At 44.5% G+C, this 17,622-nt stretch overlaps 1 protein-coding gene across 1 annotated transcript in view; it reads left to right on the top strand.

The window, feature by feature from the left end:
- AFF3 (ALF transcription elongation factor 3) overlaps positions 1 to 10,933 on the top strand; it is a 2,498,221-nt gene extending 2,487,288 nt beyond the window's left edge. Inside the window, exons 19-21 of the mRNA XM_069636694.1 lie at positions 4,301 to 4,350; positions 8,992 to 9,215; positions 10,514 to 10,933. Of these exons, the coding sequence (XP_069492795.1) occupies positions 4,301 to 4,350; positions 8,992 to 9,215; positions 10,514 to 10,635 (396 nt within the window). The 3' untranslated portion in view covers positions 10,636 to 10,933. The remainder of the gene's footprint in view (positions 1 to 4,300; positions 4,351 to 8,991; positions 9,216 to 10,513) is intronic.
- The last annotated feature ends 6,689 nt before the right edge of the window (positions 10,934 to 17,622 follow it).

Genomic DNA, 17,622 nt, shown 5'->3' with positions numbered 1-17,622 from the left:
ACTATGAAATAAAACGCTGAAACGTATATTGAGGTGACTCATTGCTCAGAATGGTGGCAGTGCAGATAACCTCATCCCCTGGGTCCTTTTCGCTATTCGGAAAACACCCCAATCCTCCACAGGGTTCTCACCTTTCAAATTGCTCTATAAATATCATTATCATTTTTCTTTAATAACGCTCGTAATAACCGACCGGTTTCTAAGTGTGAGCCTGGGAGTCGAACCTGTGTTGCTATGCAGTGTCTTGCTTCCAAGACACAAGTGTTGCCCCTGAGCTGTCCTTCCGGCTATGGATGTAACTCCAGCGACATGTTAGACATCATGAGCCAAGAGTGGGAAGAACTGTGCAACTGACAGACCAGTGACCATTCTATGATTCAACAAACCCGCCAATATATGGAAAAAGTTAGGAAGCTGGTACGGCCAAATCTGCAGGAAGCCCAAGCGTGCCAAGAGAAGACTTATAACAAAGGGGCCACATTTCGTACCTTCCTGCCTGGTGATAAGGTCATGGTACTACTGCATACGACACACAATAACTATTGGCACGGTTTGTATGTAGTACTCGAGGCTGCATCCAATTTCATGTACAGGGTTCAATAAGCAGACCGCCGAAAACCCAGCAAACTGCACTATGTCAATAAATTAAAAGAATGGAAGGATAGTAGTAACCCCCACCTGCTGCGGCTATATGTCAATAAAACCATGGAAATACCCACAGGACCCACCATTTCACCACACCAGCAGTTGGCCCAAATGTTGAACAAATATCCAGATGTGTTCTCTACCAAACAGGAAAGGGTCAAAGGGGTGGCATAGAGACAACCCCAGGTACCGTCATACACCTGAAGCCATATCGACTGCTGTAGGCAAGGAAAATGCTAGTCTGAGAAGAGCTAAGGAAGATGCTGAACCTAGGAGTAATTGAACGATCATACCGTGAATGGTCATTTCCAATAGTGATGGTCCCAAAACCTGACCAAATATGGCGCTTCTGTATAGACTTTCGTAGACTGAATGAGATATCTAAATTGGATGCATACCCAATGCCTCGAATTGACAACCTGGGGGAAACCTTGGACCAGGCCAAATGTATCTCCACCCTGGACCTAATTAAGGGTTATTGGCAAGTCCCATTGGCCGAAGGCAATAAACCAAAAACTGCGTTTTCCACCCCAGATGGCCTCTTTCAATTTACGGTTCTCCCTTTTTGACTACAGGGAGCCCCAGCAACCTTTCAACGGCTCATGGATCGTGTGTTAGCTCTGTGTCGAGAGTTTGCAGGGGCCTACCTTGATGACATCATCATCCATAGCAATTCATGGCCCTACAATCTGAAACACTTTAGGGAGGTGTGTGAACAACTCTGCAAAGCCACCCTTACCGCCAACCCCTCCAAGTGCCATTTGGCTCCTTCCTCTGTTAAATATTTGGGCTTCCAAGTGGGGAATGGTCGGGTCCCTCCCCAAACATCCAAAATAGAAGCCATGCAGTCTGCAGCCCAGCTGGTCACCAAGCGAGATATACAAGCCTTTCTGGGACTGGTAGGGTACTACTGAAGATTCATCACAATTCTTTCTGAAAAAAGCAGCACCCCTTACAGATGAACTAGCTAAGAGCTAACCCAATCTCATCTGCTGGGACCAAACTACTCTGGAAGCCTGGAATGGACTGAAGGAATCCCTCTGCAAAAAAAAGGCCAGCCCTTGTAATTTCAAATTTTGATCAATAATTCATATTACAAACAATCGCTTCCACCGTGAGATTGGAAGCAATGCTCTCACCACTTCAGGGAAGCGAACAACTGCCCCTCATGTTTATCAGCAGGAAATTATTTCCCCGGGAGAAGAATGATCCTATCATTAGTGCTGGCCAACATATAGGCCCTCATTACAACTGAGGTGCTAAGTGCACCAACTTTACCACCATGGTGTAAACTACGTTTACACCATGGTGGATGGCGGATTTACCGCCCCATTACAAGGTGAGTGGGGCGGTAAATCCCCATTTCCCATTTTCCCTTCCCCATTCCCATTTTTGCCCCATAGGGCATAATGGGAGTGGGGAAGGCGCTAATTACGGCACCGTAAATTACGGTGCTGTAATTAGCACCAAGGTGCCTTAGCACCATGGAACTTAACGCCTGCAAAAAGCAGGCGTTAAGGTGGGAATCAGGCGTTAAGGGTTAACTGTGGCGTTAACCCTTAACGCCTGAGTTGTAATGAGGGCCATAGAGTTTTGGAGATATATATCGATATATTTTCAAAATTGATATAGGATGAGCCAATATTGTTAACATCGAGATATATACATTATATATATATACACACTACCATTTTTTTATTTACATTTTGATATTTACATAGCTGTGTCCATTCTCAAACAGGAAGAGCAACCCTGTATTTGCACTTTCTTATAAAGGTGTCTGTGACATCTCACATGTAGTTGGCAGCTTACAACTGAGCATTTAACCCACATAAACAATATCAAGATATATATCGTACATCACCATTCATCCCAAAAATATCGAGACATGACTTGGTCCATACCGTCCAGCCCGACCCATCATAGAGCTAGAGTGCCTTGCAATCAAATGGGCTGTCTCAAGTCTACGATATTATCTAGCAGGCGGCCATTCAAACTTATTACCGACCATGCTTCATTAGAATGGATGTCGAGAAACAAGCACACTAACGCTTGCATCCTCGGGTGGTTCTTAGCCTTACAACCATATTCTCTACAGGTAGACCATAGGGCCGGCTGTAAACAAGCTATTGTAGACTTCCTGTCTCGATACCCTCAGTCAGATAGAACACAGGGAGAGAAACCTGGGGAAGACAACATGAAAGAAAGGGTGTCGGTATGTGACAAGGCCTGCACACAGGCCCTTTCAGGGGAGAGAGGGAGCCCACTCCAAACAAGCCGTGGTGCCTGTGCTATTGTGTACAGGCCCCCTCCCAAACTTGTGATGATGGCAGCATCCCTGCCATAGCAGAACATCGATGGGGAGGAGCAGCAATGGGATGCAGCAGAAGGAAGACACCACGCAGCAGCAGTCCACACTTTGCTGGAGGATGCCGCATGGAGCATAACAATGTCCACAAGGACGCAGCAGAGAATCTATGGGTCTATGCAGAAATAGAGGCATTATTAATGAAACTCCCACCAGGGACATTAACAGTAAAAGGCCCACCAGAAGGCCTTATCAAACGGGGACTCCAGCCAATGGGACAGTAGAGAGATGCATGGTGAACCTGAAGCAAACCCTGCCAATAGCTCAACTTACGGGCAAGCCATTTCAGCAACTACTATATCAGCTACTGTGTGATTATAGAAGTATCCCCCATAGCACAACAGGAAAATGTCCCTCTGAAGTGATGTTCGGATGTAACATACGAACACAGATACCCCATATCCCGAGCCTGTCAGAGTCCTATCAGGAGGACGCAAGCATGAAGAATCTGTACAAAATGGCAAAAGAGAAAATGAAGAGATATGCAGACAAGAAACGAAGAGCCAAAGAAGCAGGGCTACTGGTGGACGTGTCGTGGTTGTGGTGAAACAACACCCAACTCTCAAAAATTCAACAGCGTTTCATGAGGACCCTTTGGTAATAACGCAAAAAGCAAGGTTTCATGATAACGGCGGAAGGAGAATATAGTCAAGTGACAGGAGAAGGGTGGAAACAGCATAGTCAAGATAATAATGATGAAGACAGGTATCTAATGTATGCCCTTTATCAAGGAGACATCGAAGACTCTGACAACGAAACATGGGATGACCCAGAAGAGGTCTCACCAGAGCCTCAAGGAGGCGTTTGTCAAGAGAGACCCCAGAGAGCTCGAGTGAGACCACATCGACTCATTGAAGAAATGGGGTGAACTGACTCCTAATCCAAAATAGGAGGAGGCTGTAGCATTGGGGTGGCGTTCTAGTTGTGGGAGGGGTCGGTTGTTGGGGGTAGGGAGGAAAGGGAAACGACGTAGGAAGGCACAGGGAGTTAGGGACTTGTGAACAGTGAATAAAGACGTGTGAAACACCACTCCTGTGTCTGCGTCCTCATTGCCCTATTGAGGCGCTGTGAGGGTGAAGCGGCTCAGCTGCACATTCCATGGTGGTCCCACGGGACCCAGTCAACACCATAAACACCAAAAATATACTGCTGTGCACAGGGTCAGCCAAGTAGAGTAAGGATAGCAGAAAGAAGCAAAGAATCATTATTTCAACACTGTTTTCTTTTCTCAAGAGGAGTACATTAATGTTGCATTTTTGTGAATAAACTGTTCTTTTTTCCTTGCAGACTTCAGCTAAAGCTGCCAAAGCATCTTCACCATGGGGTGCCAATGGGAAGTAAGTCACACGTCTTGTACCAAACCTGAGCTGTATGTTAATGGAAACTGTGAGAAACCTGAAGGTGTCTCCCTGGTATCAGGTAATAATATCCCTATATATATGGTCGCCGTATATAATGCCACCAGGAAAAGGTTGTGGCAACATTATATAGGTGACCATATATATAGGGACAGGGGTTGCTGGGGTGTCCCCCGCTCCCCATGAAAAATAAAAAAGGGTTTGGGGGATGTCCCCTACATGTTCCATGTAATAATGTCCCCACAAAAAACACCAATTTTTCTGCGATTCTTTTGCATGGCAATATTTTTGAGGGGACATTATTACATGGAACTGTCTCCCTGACTGGTCCCCGGGGGGTCTGTCATCCAGGTGGCCAGGACACGGCCATCACTATTGGACCCAGTTCCAGGGGGTGGACCAGTGAGGGAGGATCACCTGGATGGGAGGTCCTTGGGGAGTGGAAGTGGGACACTGACGGGTGAGAGGCGGTATCCCCTTCTTATGACAGCTCTTCCCCAACCTACTACATAGGATACACAAACACTTTACCCCCCCCCCTTTTCCGACGCAAACACTTTCTCATATTACGAAGGACGACAGACTAACACTCGAGCCATTTACCTGACATGTACTAACACTAGGGTCAGGCAAAGTCAGGCAATTAACCTGAATCACACACACCTGTTGGCCCTTTCCCTTCCCCACAGGGATATAAGATAGAGCACAAGACAAGCAAGGCAGACCGCATGACGTGAGAGCTAACTAAGCACAGCAGTTCAAGAGGAGGAGAAAGATGGCACATACCAACAGAGTGACAAGGAGAGAAGCGGCCTTGACCTTTCTCACCAAAGCCTGTGAACCCTCTGCAGAAGGAATCGTAAGACCGCGAACAATAGCCAGCGTGTGTTGCAGCAGATGTCAACGGTACACGAGACCCTCCTCCGCTGATAACCATGCCGGGCAGAGACGCTTGTCTCTGTGGTACCAATGTTGACTCCAAAGAGAAAGAAAAGCCAAGCGGTTCATCACAGCCAGTGAGTCGAGGGGAGAGTCGATAAGAAACCGAACTGTGTTGAACGAAAAGTAGCAAGCGCCTAATTGAACTGTGAAAGCATGAAGAGCTATTGATGCTAAAATGGGAAAACCAGCAACAGAGGAGTCCGGCACCATGTGGGTGCTCACTCAGGAAACTCTGGGAAATTACCTGATGGTTGAAACTACCATAACCAGAAGGCCTTCGGAAAGCCGAAAAGGGGGTCAAAGTGGTCATACAGGGGTCTTGTAAAATCCTCTGTACAGTCGAAAATCTTTGGCCGGCAGATGATTGTGAGGCTAAAGGAAATAAATCCTTAATCGTAAGAGTTGAATGAGAAAGACAAGATTTGCAAGAGTGAACCCAAAAGAGGGATGCCGATAAAAGGGGGCGAAGTCTAAAGTCCCGAAATAGTGTCTTGACAAGAGTGAAGCCGGCCGAGGGATGTCCACACTGAACTGTTTAAAAGGACATTAAGATTTGTAAATGACACAACAAAGATTGTATTGACAGTCATAGTGAATCCGACGCAGGGAGGCTAAGAGTCAAGTCGGATCTGCGCCCGGAAGATGCGGGATTCGAGGGTGAGAAACCAACACCCGCCGACCTTTGAATACAGCAAAGCAAAGTTTAAAGGGAAAAGCTTTTTGAATGCATGCTATGCCAGAAAACATTCAGACAAAGAAAAGCAAATATTCTAGAGGGGTCTGAGCCCGGAAGAGGGGGAACCCAGCCGTGAAGAACTGTCACCCAAATAAAACCTGAAAAGAACTCTAGAACTTTTTTGTTGGATCTTTTACTTTGAACCTGTCAGGCCCTCGAAAGCAAGAAAACATAGCTAACAGAGGTCCTGGTATCATTAAGGAAATTTCTAGTGATCTGCGCCCGAAAGAGGGGGATCCAGGGGTGAAAGGCATCACCCAATTTGCAAGCAGAAAAGAGCCCTTGTTTGCTATTTTGATTCCTCAGGTCTACGGAGGCAAGATAGTTTTTTGTAGAAAAGAGACTTAACCACCGATTGCTGAAAGCGGAATGTTAGCTTGTGCTGGGAAAGGGCGAGCGTGTGTTGTGCTCCAACGTCTTACCTTGCCCCGTGCTGAAAACGTGGAGAAGGGAGATCCCGACTATTGCATCCTGGCTTATTATTTAAGAACACTTCCTTCTTTCTTAGGAACATTATCCCACACTTCTTTTTGTATTTAGCATAAGGATTGGCAGTATGTTTTTATAGTATAGGCCCTTTTATTTTGACAAGATGCCACTCGGACTGCCTCATTATTGTTTGATGGTCGAAGCTTGCTCCCATCTTAGATTTAGGTTTAGATTAGGCATTTCTCCAACCTACCTATACCTTTTAATAAACACCCTTGAACTGTGATCACTTGTATCTGTCTTTACTGTTGCCACCATGAGTTCCTTACAGAACATAAACTTTATTTATATGCTAGCTCGTTTTACGTAATGGCAATATCAGTGGTTACAGAGAGAACCCTTAATGCGAGATATAAATCCAGAGACAGTAAATGGTTCTCAGTACTGACACACAGGCTCCAGAACGCCCTTTCTGTAAACATTCATCATCTCACAGATTGAATGTCTTCTAGAAAAACAGTCAAAAGATTCCTGTTTAGTTAATTTGTGGTCAGCTTTTTATGCTCCTAACATTGAAGATACCAGGGAAATGTGTGCCTACAACCAAAAATGTGATGGGAGGAATGTTTTGAATAGATCTGACCATTGGCATTGCTCTGGGCGGCCTTCCACACCACAATTTTTTAGCCTGTCTGCGCCGTTGCAAAAGGGGTCCACCCATATGCAAATCAGTCAGGTACTGGTACAGCCCAGCCCGAACTGCTAGGCCAGGTCCCCTCTGCACGGAAACACCTGAAACCCCAGACATGTTTCGGCCTTGTTGGGCCTCAACAGTGAGGTGCATCTTGGTTCCCGATGGCGCAGCGAGCAATGGACCCACGTCTGGCCATACCCTCTGTCACGCAGGGTGACAAACTATAACCATGAAGCTTTGTGTCTAGAAGCAGTTTATGGTGCCCGTGCAGTACAAATTCAAAATTCAAATCAAGCCACTCATAGTACCACATCACTTCTTAATTTTTTTTTTAAAGATCAAAATATCTTCCTCTTGAAACACTCCATGATTGCCACCACTGACTTATTCTAGCACTTCAAGCATGTCGTTTTTAGGAAACGTTAAATTCATGCTAGTGTTCATGTTTGGTTCCCTGTATTTCAGCTGTTACTTCGTTACAAGTTCCTTGAACACCTTTGAGAGGCATGTGGCCTTCTATGCTAACTATATTGCTCACTCTTCATGGTATATGTCTCCTGACAGCTAAATCTTCCTCCTAATAGTCTCTCACACACAGTTGCACTGCCATGCACTGCTAATAAACTTCATTTGTCATCCATCCTAACATAACACTGACACAAACCCCAAAACATTACTAATAAACTCTTCTTAGCAAATAGTGACTCTGACCATTCACTTCACGATCACAGCAAAGGCAACACCCACACTACCACATCTATCAACGCTCACTCATTATCTGCCCGTGTTCAGGGCTGAATAACCTCACGTCAGCTGCTTGCTGGAAAGATGTGAGCACTGACTGTGAAGATCTATTTGTAACCTGAATGTCTCAAGTTTGAATCTAGTTGTGGACACAATCACTGACACCTCCAAACCCCAGCCTACCAACATTCTATGTCCTCCTACACCCGTCTCATATCACTTTGCCCTGTCTTGTTCTTCCAAGTATGCACAAAGTTACCCCAAGATAAAACTTCTGTACAGGTTGATTAAACTTGTGAATAAGTGTGGTCGTACGCTAATCTAAACCAATGATTGGTTCATAAAGAACTCTTTCATTGTGTAGGCTGTACCACAGGGAGTAGAATTTTGGAGCATAATCCAGCGAAAATTGAGTAATCATGAAGTTGATTTGAGCATGAGGAAATAAACCTTTAGAAGGTGAAAGTGGGTTGCCCAGGCCTATAGAATTCACCTAAAAGAGTCCCCAATGTGAATGGATTTCAAAAACTATGCCTGCATTGTTTATGGTGGGGCCCACTGGCACACATTGTTATGCACATCTTAAATTTAGTGAAATCCGGAAAGGGTGCCAGTACATTGCTTCCGGCACCCTTATTTCCAGACCGCCATACTTGGAATGCAGCAGTGAAATGTTCTGTTGCTCCTTGGAGCTGGGTCTTTTCTATATGAAACATCTATAAAATAAAAAAGCGCTGGTCAGATTATTGATTTCGAACAAGAAATAAAAAATGAAGCACAAAGTTTCACAACATTCCTTATCTGATACAAAAACAATGGTACAAAACAATTGTATTTTAAAATCACAGTACAATGGGATAATGGCCAATGGCCCATCAAGTCTGGGCGTATCCTTTTTCCACCAGTATATGGGTGCTCTAAAACAATACCAAGACCCAAAAGACACACTTTCTCACTATGTGCATTACAACACTTGTTGGTGTAGGGGCAATAACCCCAAAATGAAGTAACAAAAATAACTAATCTCATGAGAATGCTAAGCCATTTGTGATGAGTCTGTTTTGGGCTTTTGCAGAAGCACAGGCACGCCCTCACCCTTGTCTCCAAGCCCATCCCCAGTCAGCTCTACTGGGTCTCAAGGAAGTGTTTCTAGTACCAGAGCTTCTTCCCCAACCGCCATTATCAGCATCCCACAGCGGGTCCACCAGATGGCAGCCAACCACGTTAGCATCACCAACAGCATCCTTCACAGCTACGACTACTGGGAGATTGCAGACAATCTCACCAAAGAAAATACAGGTATGTTACACAGGTCATGCACAGGTGTTGCACATTTCACAGCAGATGCCATCTGTTACTGTTTTCAACTTGTGGCAATATGTTGCATTTTGTAAATCTCTTTTTTAAAGGTTCTTCTCTCTTTGTTATTCTGATACAATCAGCCATCTAAAAATGTTAAGAAGACTCTCCACTCGAAGGAAAATCCATACATATAGGATTCATGGCAAGCTTTCTGAGATTTATTAGGTTTAGATGTATGAGTTATGAAAGGTAATGAAAGGAACTGGAGTTGCTGTGTATTTTATGGTCCCAGGCCCCAGAAGGCCTTGTGGATGATGCAGAGGGTCTTGAATTTTATCCTTGCAGCCAACGGGAGCCAGTGGAGAGATTTCAGGGCTGGAGAGATACAGTCCCTGGGCTTGAAGCGAAGGATAACTCTTGCAGCCCTATTGTGGATTAGCTGGAGAGGGCGAAGGGAGGAAAGAGGGAGATTGAGAAAGAGGCTGTTTCAGTAGTCCAGCCTGGAGAGGACCAGAGCTCTGGAGACATCGAGCTTCTGGGGGAAGGTGAGAAAAGGGAGAATGCCCCTGAGGTGGTGGAGCTGGAAGTGGGAATTCTTGGCAAGGTCCATGATGTGAGGGGTGAAAAAGAGAGTCTAAGATACCCTCGAGGTTTTTGGCCTCACAAAATGGTAGGGGTAGAGGGCCCAAAGAAGGTGGCCATAGGGTAGGATGAAAAGAGGGTGCAGGTGTCCCAATGAGGAGGATCTCCGTCTTACTGGCATTGAGGCAGAGATCATTTGCTGCACACCATGCTTGAATGCCGGACAGACAGTCAGGGATGGGAGAGGAAGACTAGGGGGAAGTGGGCGGAAGTTTAAAGGATAGCTGTGTGTCATCGGCAGAACACTAGAAATGAGGAGAGAATGAGATCAGGTGAGCAAGAGGGACGAGATAAATATTGACGAGCCATGGCGATAGGATATAGCCCTGGGGGACGCCACAGGTAGAGAGGATGGTGCTGGAAAGGGACGAGTTACAGCTGGGAAGGGCAGTTAGTGAGGATCTGATCTCACTTAGTCCTCCTGCTTCCCCATCCTTCGATCCCCTCCTCCTCAGGCCCTAGATACCCCAGGTGGGGCACAATTTGCCACCTTGTGGACGAGCCTTAGCCCTGTGCAACCACTAGAGTGCTAACTAACGCATTATAAGATTATTTACGTTTTATGCTACAGTGCAAACTATATGACTGTTTTTTTTTTAATTGTATGACTGATAACTTAGCAGGATGCCATATTTTATGTTTTTGTGCCACAGAGTTCTTCAGCGACCTTGACTCATTGATGGGGCCTGTCACCTTGCACAGCAGCATGGAACACCTAGTTCAATACACGAGGCAAGGACTTCACTGGGTACGGAGTAGTGCTCTCTTTTCGTAATGACTGGATGCAAACCAGCAGGACTCTACAGTCTCCCACAGACTAGTGGATTATTCAGGATACTGTGCTACACCAAAACTCGATCCCGGCCCATTTTGGAAAGAAGAGGCATAGCTGTTCAGCAATGAACAATATTTTGTTTCCAGAATGAAGATGTACATGGCACAGCTATGAACAATATGCAATTAAATGTCTTCATTATTTCACAGACATATCTGAACTTACCCATCTCTGTACAATAAGCACTGTTCTGGGTATGCTATAAATACACATGTTCCAATACATATTTTCAATGAAATCTATTGTGTGCGTATCTTCTGGTCGCTGCTATGAACCTGCTCACATTTTCATCACTTCTCAATGCTGACGAGGAGGCACCACGACCTTAGTAAGTACTGAATCAACCAGCATGCCCCCTCCTCTCATATCAATATATGATTTTATTTTTTCAAATTCAAGAAATAGCAAGACTCATTACAAAAAAATCAGAACATGCTTCTGAGATTAGGCACACCATCAACAATCCATTGTGTGCCTGTGGATATGAGACACTAGTGTTAACACAAGAAAGGTACACTGTGTGGCTTTTGAAAGACTTAAGGTAGGAATGCAGTCTGCTTTTCATGTCTTTCTCTTCTTGCTTTTTCAGAGCTATTCATTCCTCTCCCATCTTGTTTTTGATAATTGTACGTGTATTTAAAATGTCTTAGGATAGACATAAGGATCGTATAGTTATCAGAAAGCAAGCTACAGATAGTTTACAGTCTGTGTCTCCTAAACCGGCAAGGAAATGTGAAGACTGAATGGACCTCACCTGGAGTCAAGCTTTATTTGTTTCTCTGTTTTTTGCTCCACATTTATCTTGGATGCACATGTCTTTCATTTTCAACATTGCTAGTTGATATGAAAGAAGGAATAGTTTTTAAAGGGGATTAGTACCCGGCGAGGGAGAATCAGAATAAAAGGACCATTCTGATTGGCCCTCGCCGGGGGCATTACCCGGCCGGTTATCCCTCAGATTCCATGCTTTTGTCCCCGGCGGGGGGCGTGGCAGCCCCTCAGCCAATGAGGAGGCTCGAAGCGGGGCCATCCCCGCTCCGAGCCTCCACGCGGCTGAAGGCCGCCTTCATCCCCCGCCGGGGATTCAGGTATGTTTTTTTTTGTCCTCCCCACCCTCCAACCCCCACTTACCTTCTGCCTGCTTTGTCCCCGGTGGGGGACGATGGCAGCCTCCAGCCGTGTGGAGACTCCAAGCGGGGATATCCCTGCTCCAAGCCTGCACAAGGCTGGAGGATTCCATCGTCCCCCGCCTGGGACCCAGGTACAGTTTTTTTTTCTTCGTTTTTCCCCCTCCCTCCAAACCCCACTTACCTTCTTCTCTTATTTTTTCAGGAGCGGTCCCGCTGGGATCAGAAGTGTTCCCAGCGCGTCCACTCCCGATGGCCGTCATAGAAAGGGAAAAATGGACTCCATTTTCCCTTTCCTGGTGGCCATTTTCGCTGTCCAATATTTTTTTTTTGTTCTGAAACGCTACAGAAAAAATGCTTTTCGTACCCTTGTCTCGCAGATCTTGCGGACCGGGGTATTAATAGCAATATGCCCCTCGCAGCTGGGGCATTAACAAGTCTGGTAATGCCCCGGGGCCTTAGTTATGTAGAACTATAGGCCCCGAGGCATTACCTGACTCGGTAATGCCCCTGCCGCTCGGGCCATATTGCTTAAATGTATACCTTGCAGATTTTCATGACAGATGTGATGTATATCCTTTTGTGGCTTTGTTTTTACCCGTTCCCCATACACCTTTTTACACAATGCTTTAATGTAGAGTGTGTTCTGCTAGGCAGGGGTTTCTGAGCCCAGCTTGCGTGGTGAATCATGACATGATGCCAAACTCATTTTCCCTCCTGGCTAGATAGAGTTGGGGGCCGTGGGTCAGAACTAAGAGATTATGTTCTGCATTCTGGTTGTAAAGGCAAAGGAATTCCAAGATCATAGAGAAGGCCTATAAAACCTTTTACCCTGCCCAAAAGCAGTTTTGGGCGAGCATATTCTCTATTTGTGTCTGCACTTCTGTAACAGTGGGCTTCATTTATGGCTCAGGGTGTCAAGTTCAAAACAAAAGTCTAAACCCATATGTAATGACAATTGATACCCTATTTAGGGCAGACATGGATTTCATTTCAGAGCATATAAAACTTGACCCTGCCTCTCACATCTATGTATTCAATTTGAGCCCCTAGAGCATTAGGTCCCCATTCCGCCTAGCTGTGTTATCTTGGACTGAAGTGATGATGGCCTTCATGTATTATTGTTATTAATGTTAATTTAAACATTGTATCGCTTAGCTGCTGCAGCAACTTCATAGGTTACATTCAGGTTTCATGGTTACCCACCTCAAGTAAGATGATGTTGAAAATGAGGAAGCAAGTCAACAATATCAACAGATCTAAACCCTAGATAGGTCCTGCTACCTGCAACACCAAACACTCAGTTTCTATTACTCCCCATTTAGCTCGAAGAGATGGAGTTCATCCTGGCAAAGAGGGCCATAGAAGGAAAACCTAACTATCACTTCAAGAAATTAGGACCCTATTAAATGTTCTTTATCCCAAAGGTCAAACCTTGTATAACAAGTTAGGATCTCAGAACACCATCTGATGTGATTAGACAGTCCTGTATCTTTTCAGATGTTGTCTCCAGCTCTTTAGCAGGTAGGATAGCTATGCTTCCAAAAGCAAGGTTGTACAGACAGTTATTTGTCCCATCATTCCTGATACAGTCTGCTTCATTTCAGTCTTACTTCTGCCCCAAAAGGTTTTTTAAATACCAGGCAGTGGTTTTAATAGCTCCATGGCTCCACTGGTACAATTTGGTCCCAAAATGTGTTCCTCAGAATAAACTATGAAGTCCATAGAAAACAGGCCTTACCACTACTATTGCCTGAGGTTCTTCTTTAGCAAGCCAGATCCCATTGGACTCTAAGGGAATGGGGACTTACAAATTACCGGCGTCTGACTTCCCGGACCACCGTGGTTGTAATCCCCAGGTGTTATCGTGAAGTCAGACGCCATTCATTTTTTTCGGGTTCGGCGGCAACCCACTAGTATCACCGAAACGGTTACCACCGGACCAGTAATGAGGGCCATTGTATTGAATCGTATCAATGATAAATTACAGCATTCTTTGTTTACTAGTAACCTGTTGATTATAACAGCAAACAGATAAAGGTTAATTGGAAGTATTAGTTTGCTGACGTTAAGATTCATAGCAGGCCTGCAGAAAGTACATAGCAATCAAGTCAGTTAAATTGTGTGTAATAAAAGTAATTTGATTATGGCTCCTTTGGACTAAAGGTAATTGATTAACTCTACAATGAAGGTTGGGGTATTGCATGTACTATGAACTGAAAAATCTTTCTTTTAAAAGTATGCTCTTAGAAGCATATCTAAAATCTTTGCGCCAAAAGTGACCTTGCACTTGTATTTTAGCATTCAGGAGTTAATGCCCCACTTGGCAGTAGAGTGCAACGCTAGTTCTCTAGCAGTGTTTACGTCCCTGAGTGTGTAGTTATTTTGATCTCTCAAATCAGAGCCTATAGAATTAACAATTGCACTTCTGACTGTCGATGTGACTCATTTGCACTGTTTCAAGGGCGCTGGCACTGTATAGGCAACGAAGGGCGAGAATTTGAAAACATATTTTTTGAGGAATATTTCTATGTGGTCTTGGTGCAACTTGCCCAAGAAGAGGGGGTATCTTTGTTGATTAACTTTGCCAAGTTACTGTGAAGGCCATTGGGAATACTTTCCAGAGAAAATAGAACCAAATTCTGAGTGGTTTGTGCGCTGTATATTGTGTTTGCCACATGTGCAATGTACTAACATTGAGGAAAATCTCTAGCAGGGTTTGATCGTTTCAGTTGTTAATGTGTCTGCTGAGTCTGCCTTTGTATTTCCAAACCCTCATATATCTGATAGGAATAGATTTCTGTATTCCTTAATGGGGTGTATCGGATGTTGACATCTGTCATGCGAAGTGTGGGCTCCTTTGCATATGTTTGCTAAGCATTATTGCCTGGATTCCATTTCTGACCAGGACGCCTTTTTATGTTGGTCAGTACTCCAGATGTTTCTGCTATAGGCATTGTCTCCTTGCTCTGCTCCCTTTTCCTGACTGTTCACTGCTTTTAAATTCTTTCTAAGATGAGGAATATGTGGGAGGAAGGAGTCCATTATAAAAACAAGATACCTGCTGTAATTTTCTTTCTGGTGGATTAGTCCTTCCCAGAGATTCCTCATCACCCTCCCACCTAACCTCCAAAAGTAATGCTCATAGCCCCTTAGAGTTGTGCAGTTACTCAGCTTCTGAGTGCAGGAAAACATGGTTGCAATTGAGGTCATGGGGTGCAGCAGGCTCCATATATACACCACTGGTTAAGTCACATTCGGAGCCATAGGTGCCAACAGTGCTAAGCTGAACAGCATTGCACCCCCTGGTGGCTCAAAAAGTTAATCAACCAGACTTGCTCCTGGGAATACAGGCATGACCCTGTTGGAAGAAAAACAAAAAGTGATGGATGGAAATGCTTGAGCCGCAAACCCCGATTATCCACTCAGAAATCCTCTGGCTAGCATGCCAATGCATCATGTTATGCAATTAGTCTTGTTAATCACAGCTTAAACGTCTGCACTGGATTTCCTCAGAATCTTAACATAAGTAGCCTCTTATCAGTGAAGTTCACCTTTGGTCTATAGGCACATTGAGCTGAGAACCTCTTTCATGTTTCCACGAGTATTTGATGGAAACCACAAATGAACGTTTTTGTGTGCATATTGACTCTTTAGAAGAATGACAGTTGTTTAAAATGCATGGCACAAAAGGGGATCCTGGAAGCTTTCATTACATGATCAACTACAGCCCTCACGCTCCTCCTCACACTCCTCCCCACACACCCACATTTCTAGCTTGTCTGCCATGGAGTTCTCAAGATTTAGGAAAGGATGCAGGCATCTGTATGACATTGTTTCATCAACAGCCGTTTCTTTTTCGACTGGTGTTTTTACGAAAACACTGCTGAAAAAACTCAGTGAATTTTTGGGGGGCAGATAAAGGGTTGGGCGTGTCGGGAACAGTTAAATATAGGTGGGAGGGGGATCTTCGTAAAAACATGTGTCAAAAAAACAACTGTCGATGATATGACATAGAACCGCGGGCATCAGTGTCTTTCCACAAACGTTCTAACACCCAAAGAAAAATGACTGCTGCTAGGCAACTGTTCATGTGAGTGTTTCAGCTTTCTCTGCATGTTGATAGCAGGGGAAAAAAGTCAAATATTTATTTGTGGAGCAACTTGTGACCAGTCCCTCCATGCATGAACTTGCATCAAGCTTCAGTTAAAACCATTCAAAGGAAATATGGACACAGTTCCAGGGCCCAAACCTGCAGATGCCTTAGATTGGGTTCTAATTCAGAAGAGTTGCATTAGCAGAACTGTACTAAAGGGAATGCAAGGACAGTTCTCCAGATAGGATTTTGGTGCAAGACTATCTTACTCCCAGCTTTTAGAATTGGAGAGTAAATCCCATTTCAAGAGAGTAAAAATTAGTTTCTTCCTTCGCAAGAGAGTAAAAAAGTGTCTGACAACTATCCAATTTGTGCATAAAATTAAAACTGTGTTTAGTGACCAAGAACTTGTCAATGCATACTACCCAGCTTAATCTTAATTATACATGGGCACCAAAACTCTGTTAGGAACTACTACAGATGCCAGCTAGCTGCATCATAAATCAGGTCCCTCACTCTACCAGCATCAGATCTCTGCCTCTTGGGCCTACCGTTGCTGCCTGGCAATACCTGCTCGACAGGCACTCCATGTTTTTGCCTCATCTCTCCTTTCCATTGCTACTGTTTCCCCATCACTTTCTGATGCTCTGCCTCTTACCCTGAAGTGTTGCTATGCCACATTTTGAGGACTGTTGCTCTGTCACTACCTCTCCCATCTCTGGATTCTATTATTGCTCTTTCCCTGTTACATTGTTCTGTATCAGCTGATATAACTCCTCTTCCTCTCTCATGTCATTACTCTGTCTATATCTGTTTTTTTCATTTTCTCTGTTGTGGTTGCTACTCCTTTTGATTATCTTTCTTGCACTGCCTCTTATGTTATTGGCCTGCCTTTCTCTAATCTGGGTTTTCTATTTCCAGATCTCCCCATCTGCTGTTGATCTGTGTTTTCTTATTTTACTGGCTGTCTATTTTGCTCTGCTTCTATCCCTCACTCCTATTGTGTGTATATGTCCTATTATTTACCTCTGTTTCCCTTCTCACTTTCGTTGTTGCTCTCTTACGTAGCTCATTGGTCTCTCTCTTCCTGTTGCTTGAATTCCTATTTTGGATTGTCTAAATATGTTCTCGCTGCCTCTCACCACCCCTCACTTTGTCCTCCTGTATTGCTTAGGTTCAGAGTTGCTCTTTCTCTCCTTTTTGTCTTTTGTCATAGCACCAAGAAATATTTAAAAAGCTGAAAATGCCTTTTCCATTTACAAATCCAGTGCAGGTTTACCATTGGGTGCTTCTTTTTTTAAATGTGTGCGAACCTTCTTTTGGCCATTAGGCTGGGAATTATAGAGTTAGAGGTGTGTCTCCCCAGATGCAGTACTTGCTTGAATGCAGATGCTTTACCAGCACTGTATGCCATTACAAGTATAAGAGCCCAGATGAGATGTGTGTTCTGAGCCATTACAAGTATAGCAGTAGCAGCCCTGATTGAATGTGTTTGTTCTGAACCATTACAAGTATAGCAGCCCTGATGAGATGTGTGTGTTCCGAGCCATTACAGGTATAGCAGGCCCGATGAGAGGTTATATATGTGATCACTGTGCCATTTTTACTGCAACCACCAAAAATCCTGATTCAAAAAAATGAAATCTCCCTTTTCATCCTATATATGTAGGGGGAGACCCCCTGCTAACCCCTACATTCATTATA

This window comes from Ambystoma mexicanum, chromosome 7p (genome assembly GCF_040938575.1).
Source record: "Ambystoma mexicanum isolate Mex_15411 chromosome 7p, UKY_AmexF1_1, whole genome shotgun sequence".
NCBI lineage: Eukaryota > Metazoa > Chordata > Amphibia > Caudata > Ambystomatidae > Ambystoma > Ambystoma mexicanum.
The sequence above is the reverse complement of the archived record's forward strand: the minus strand, read 5'-3'. Positions and strand labels throughout refer to the sequence as shown.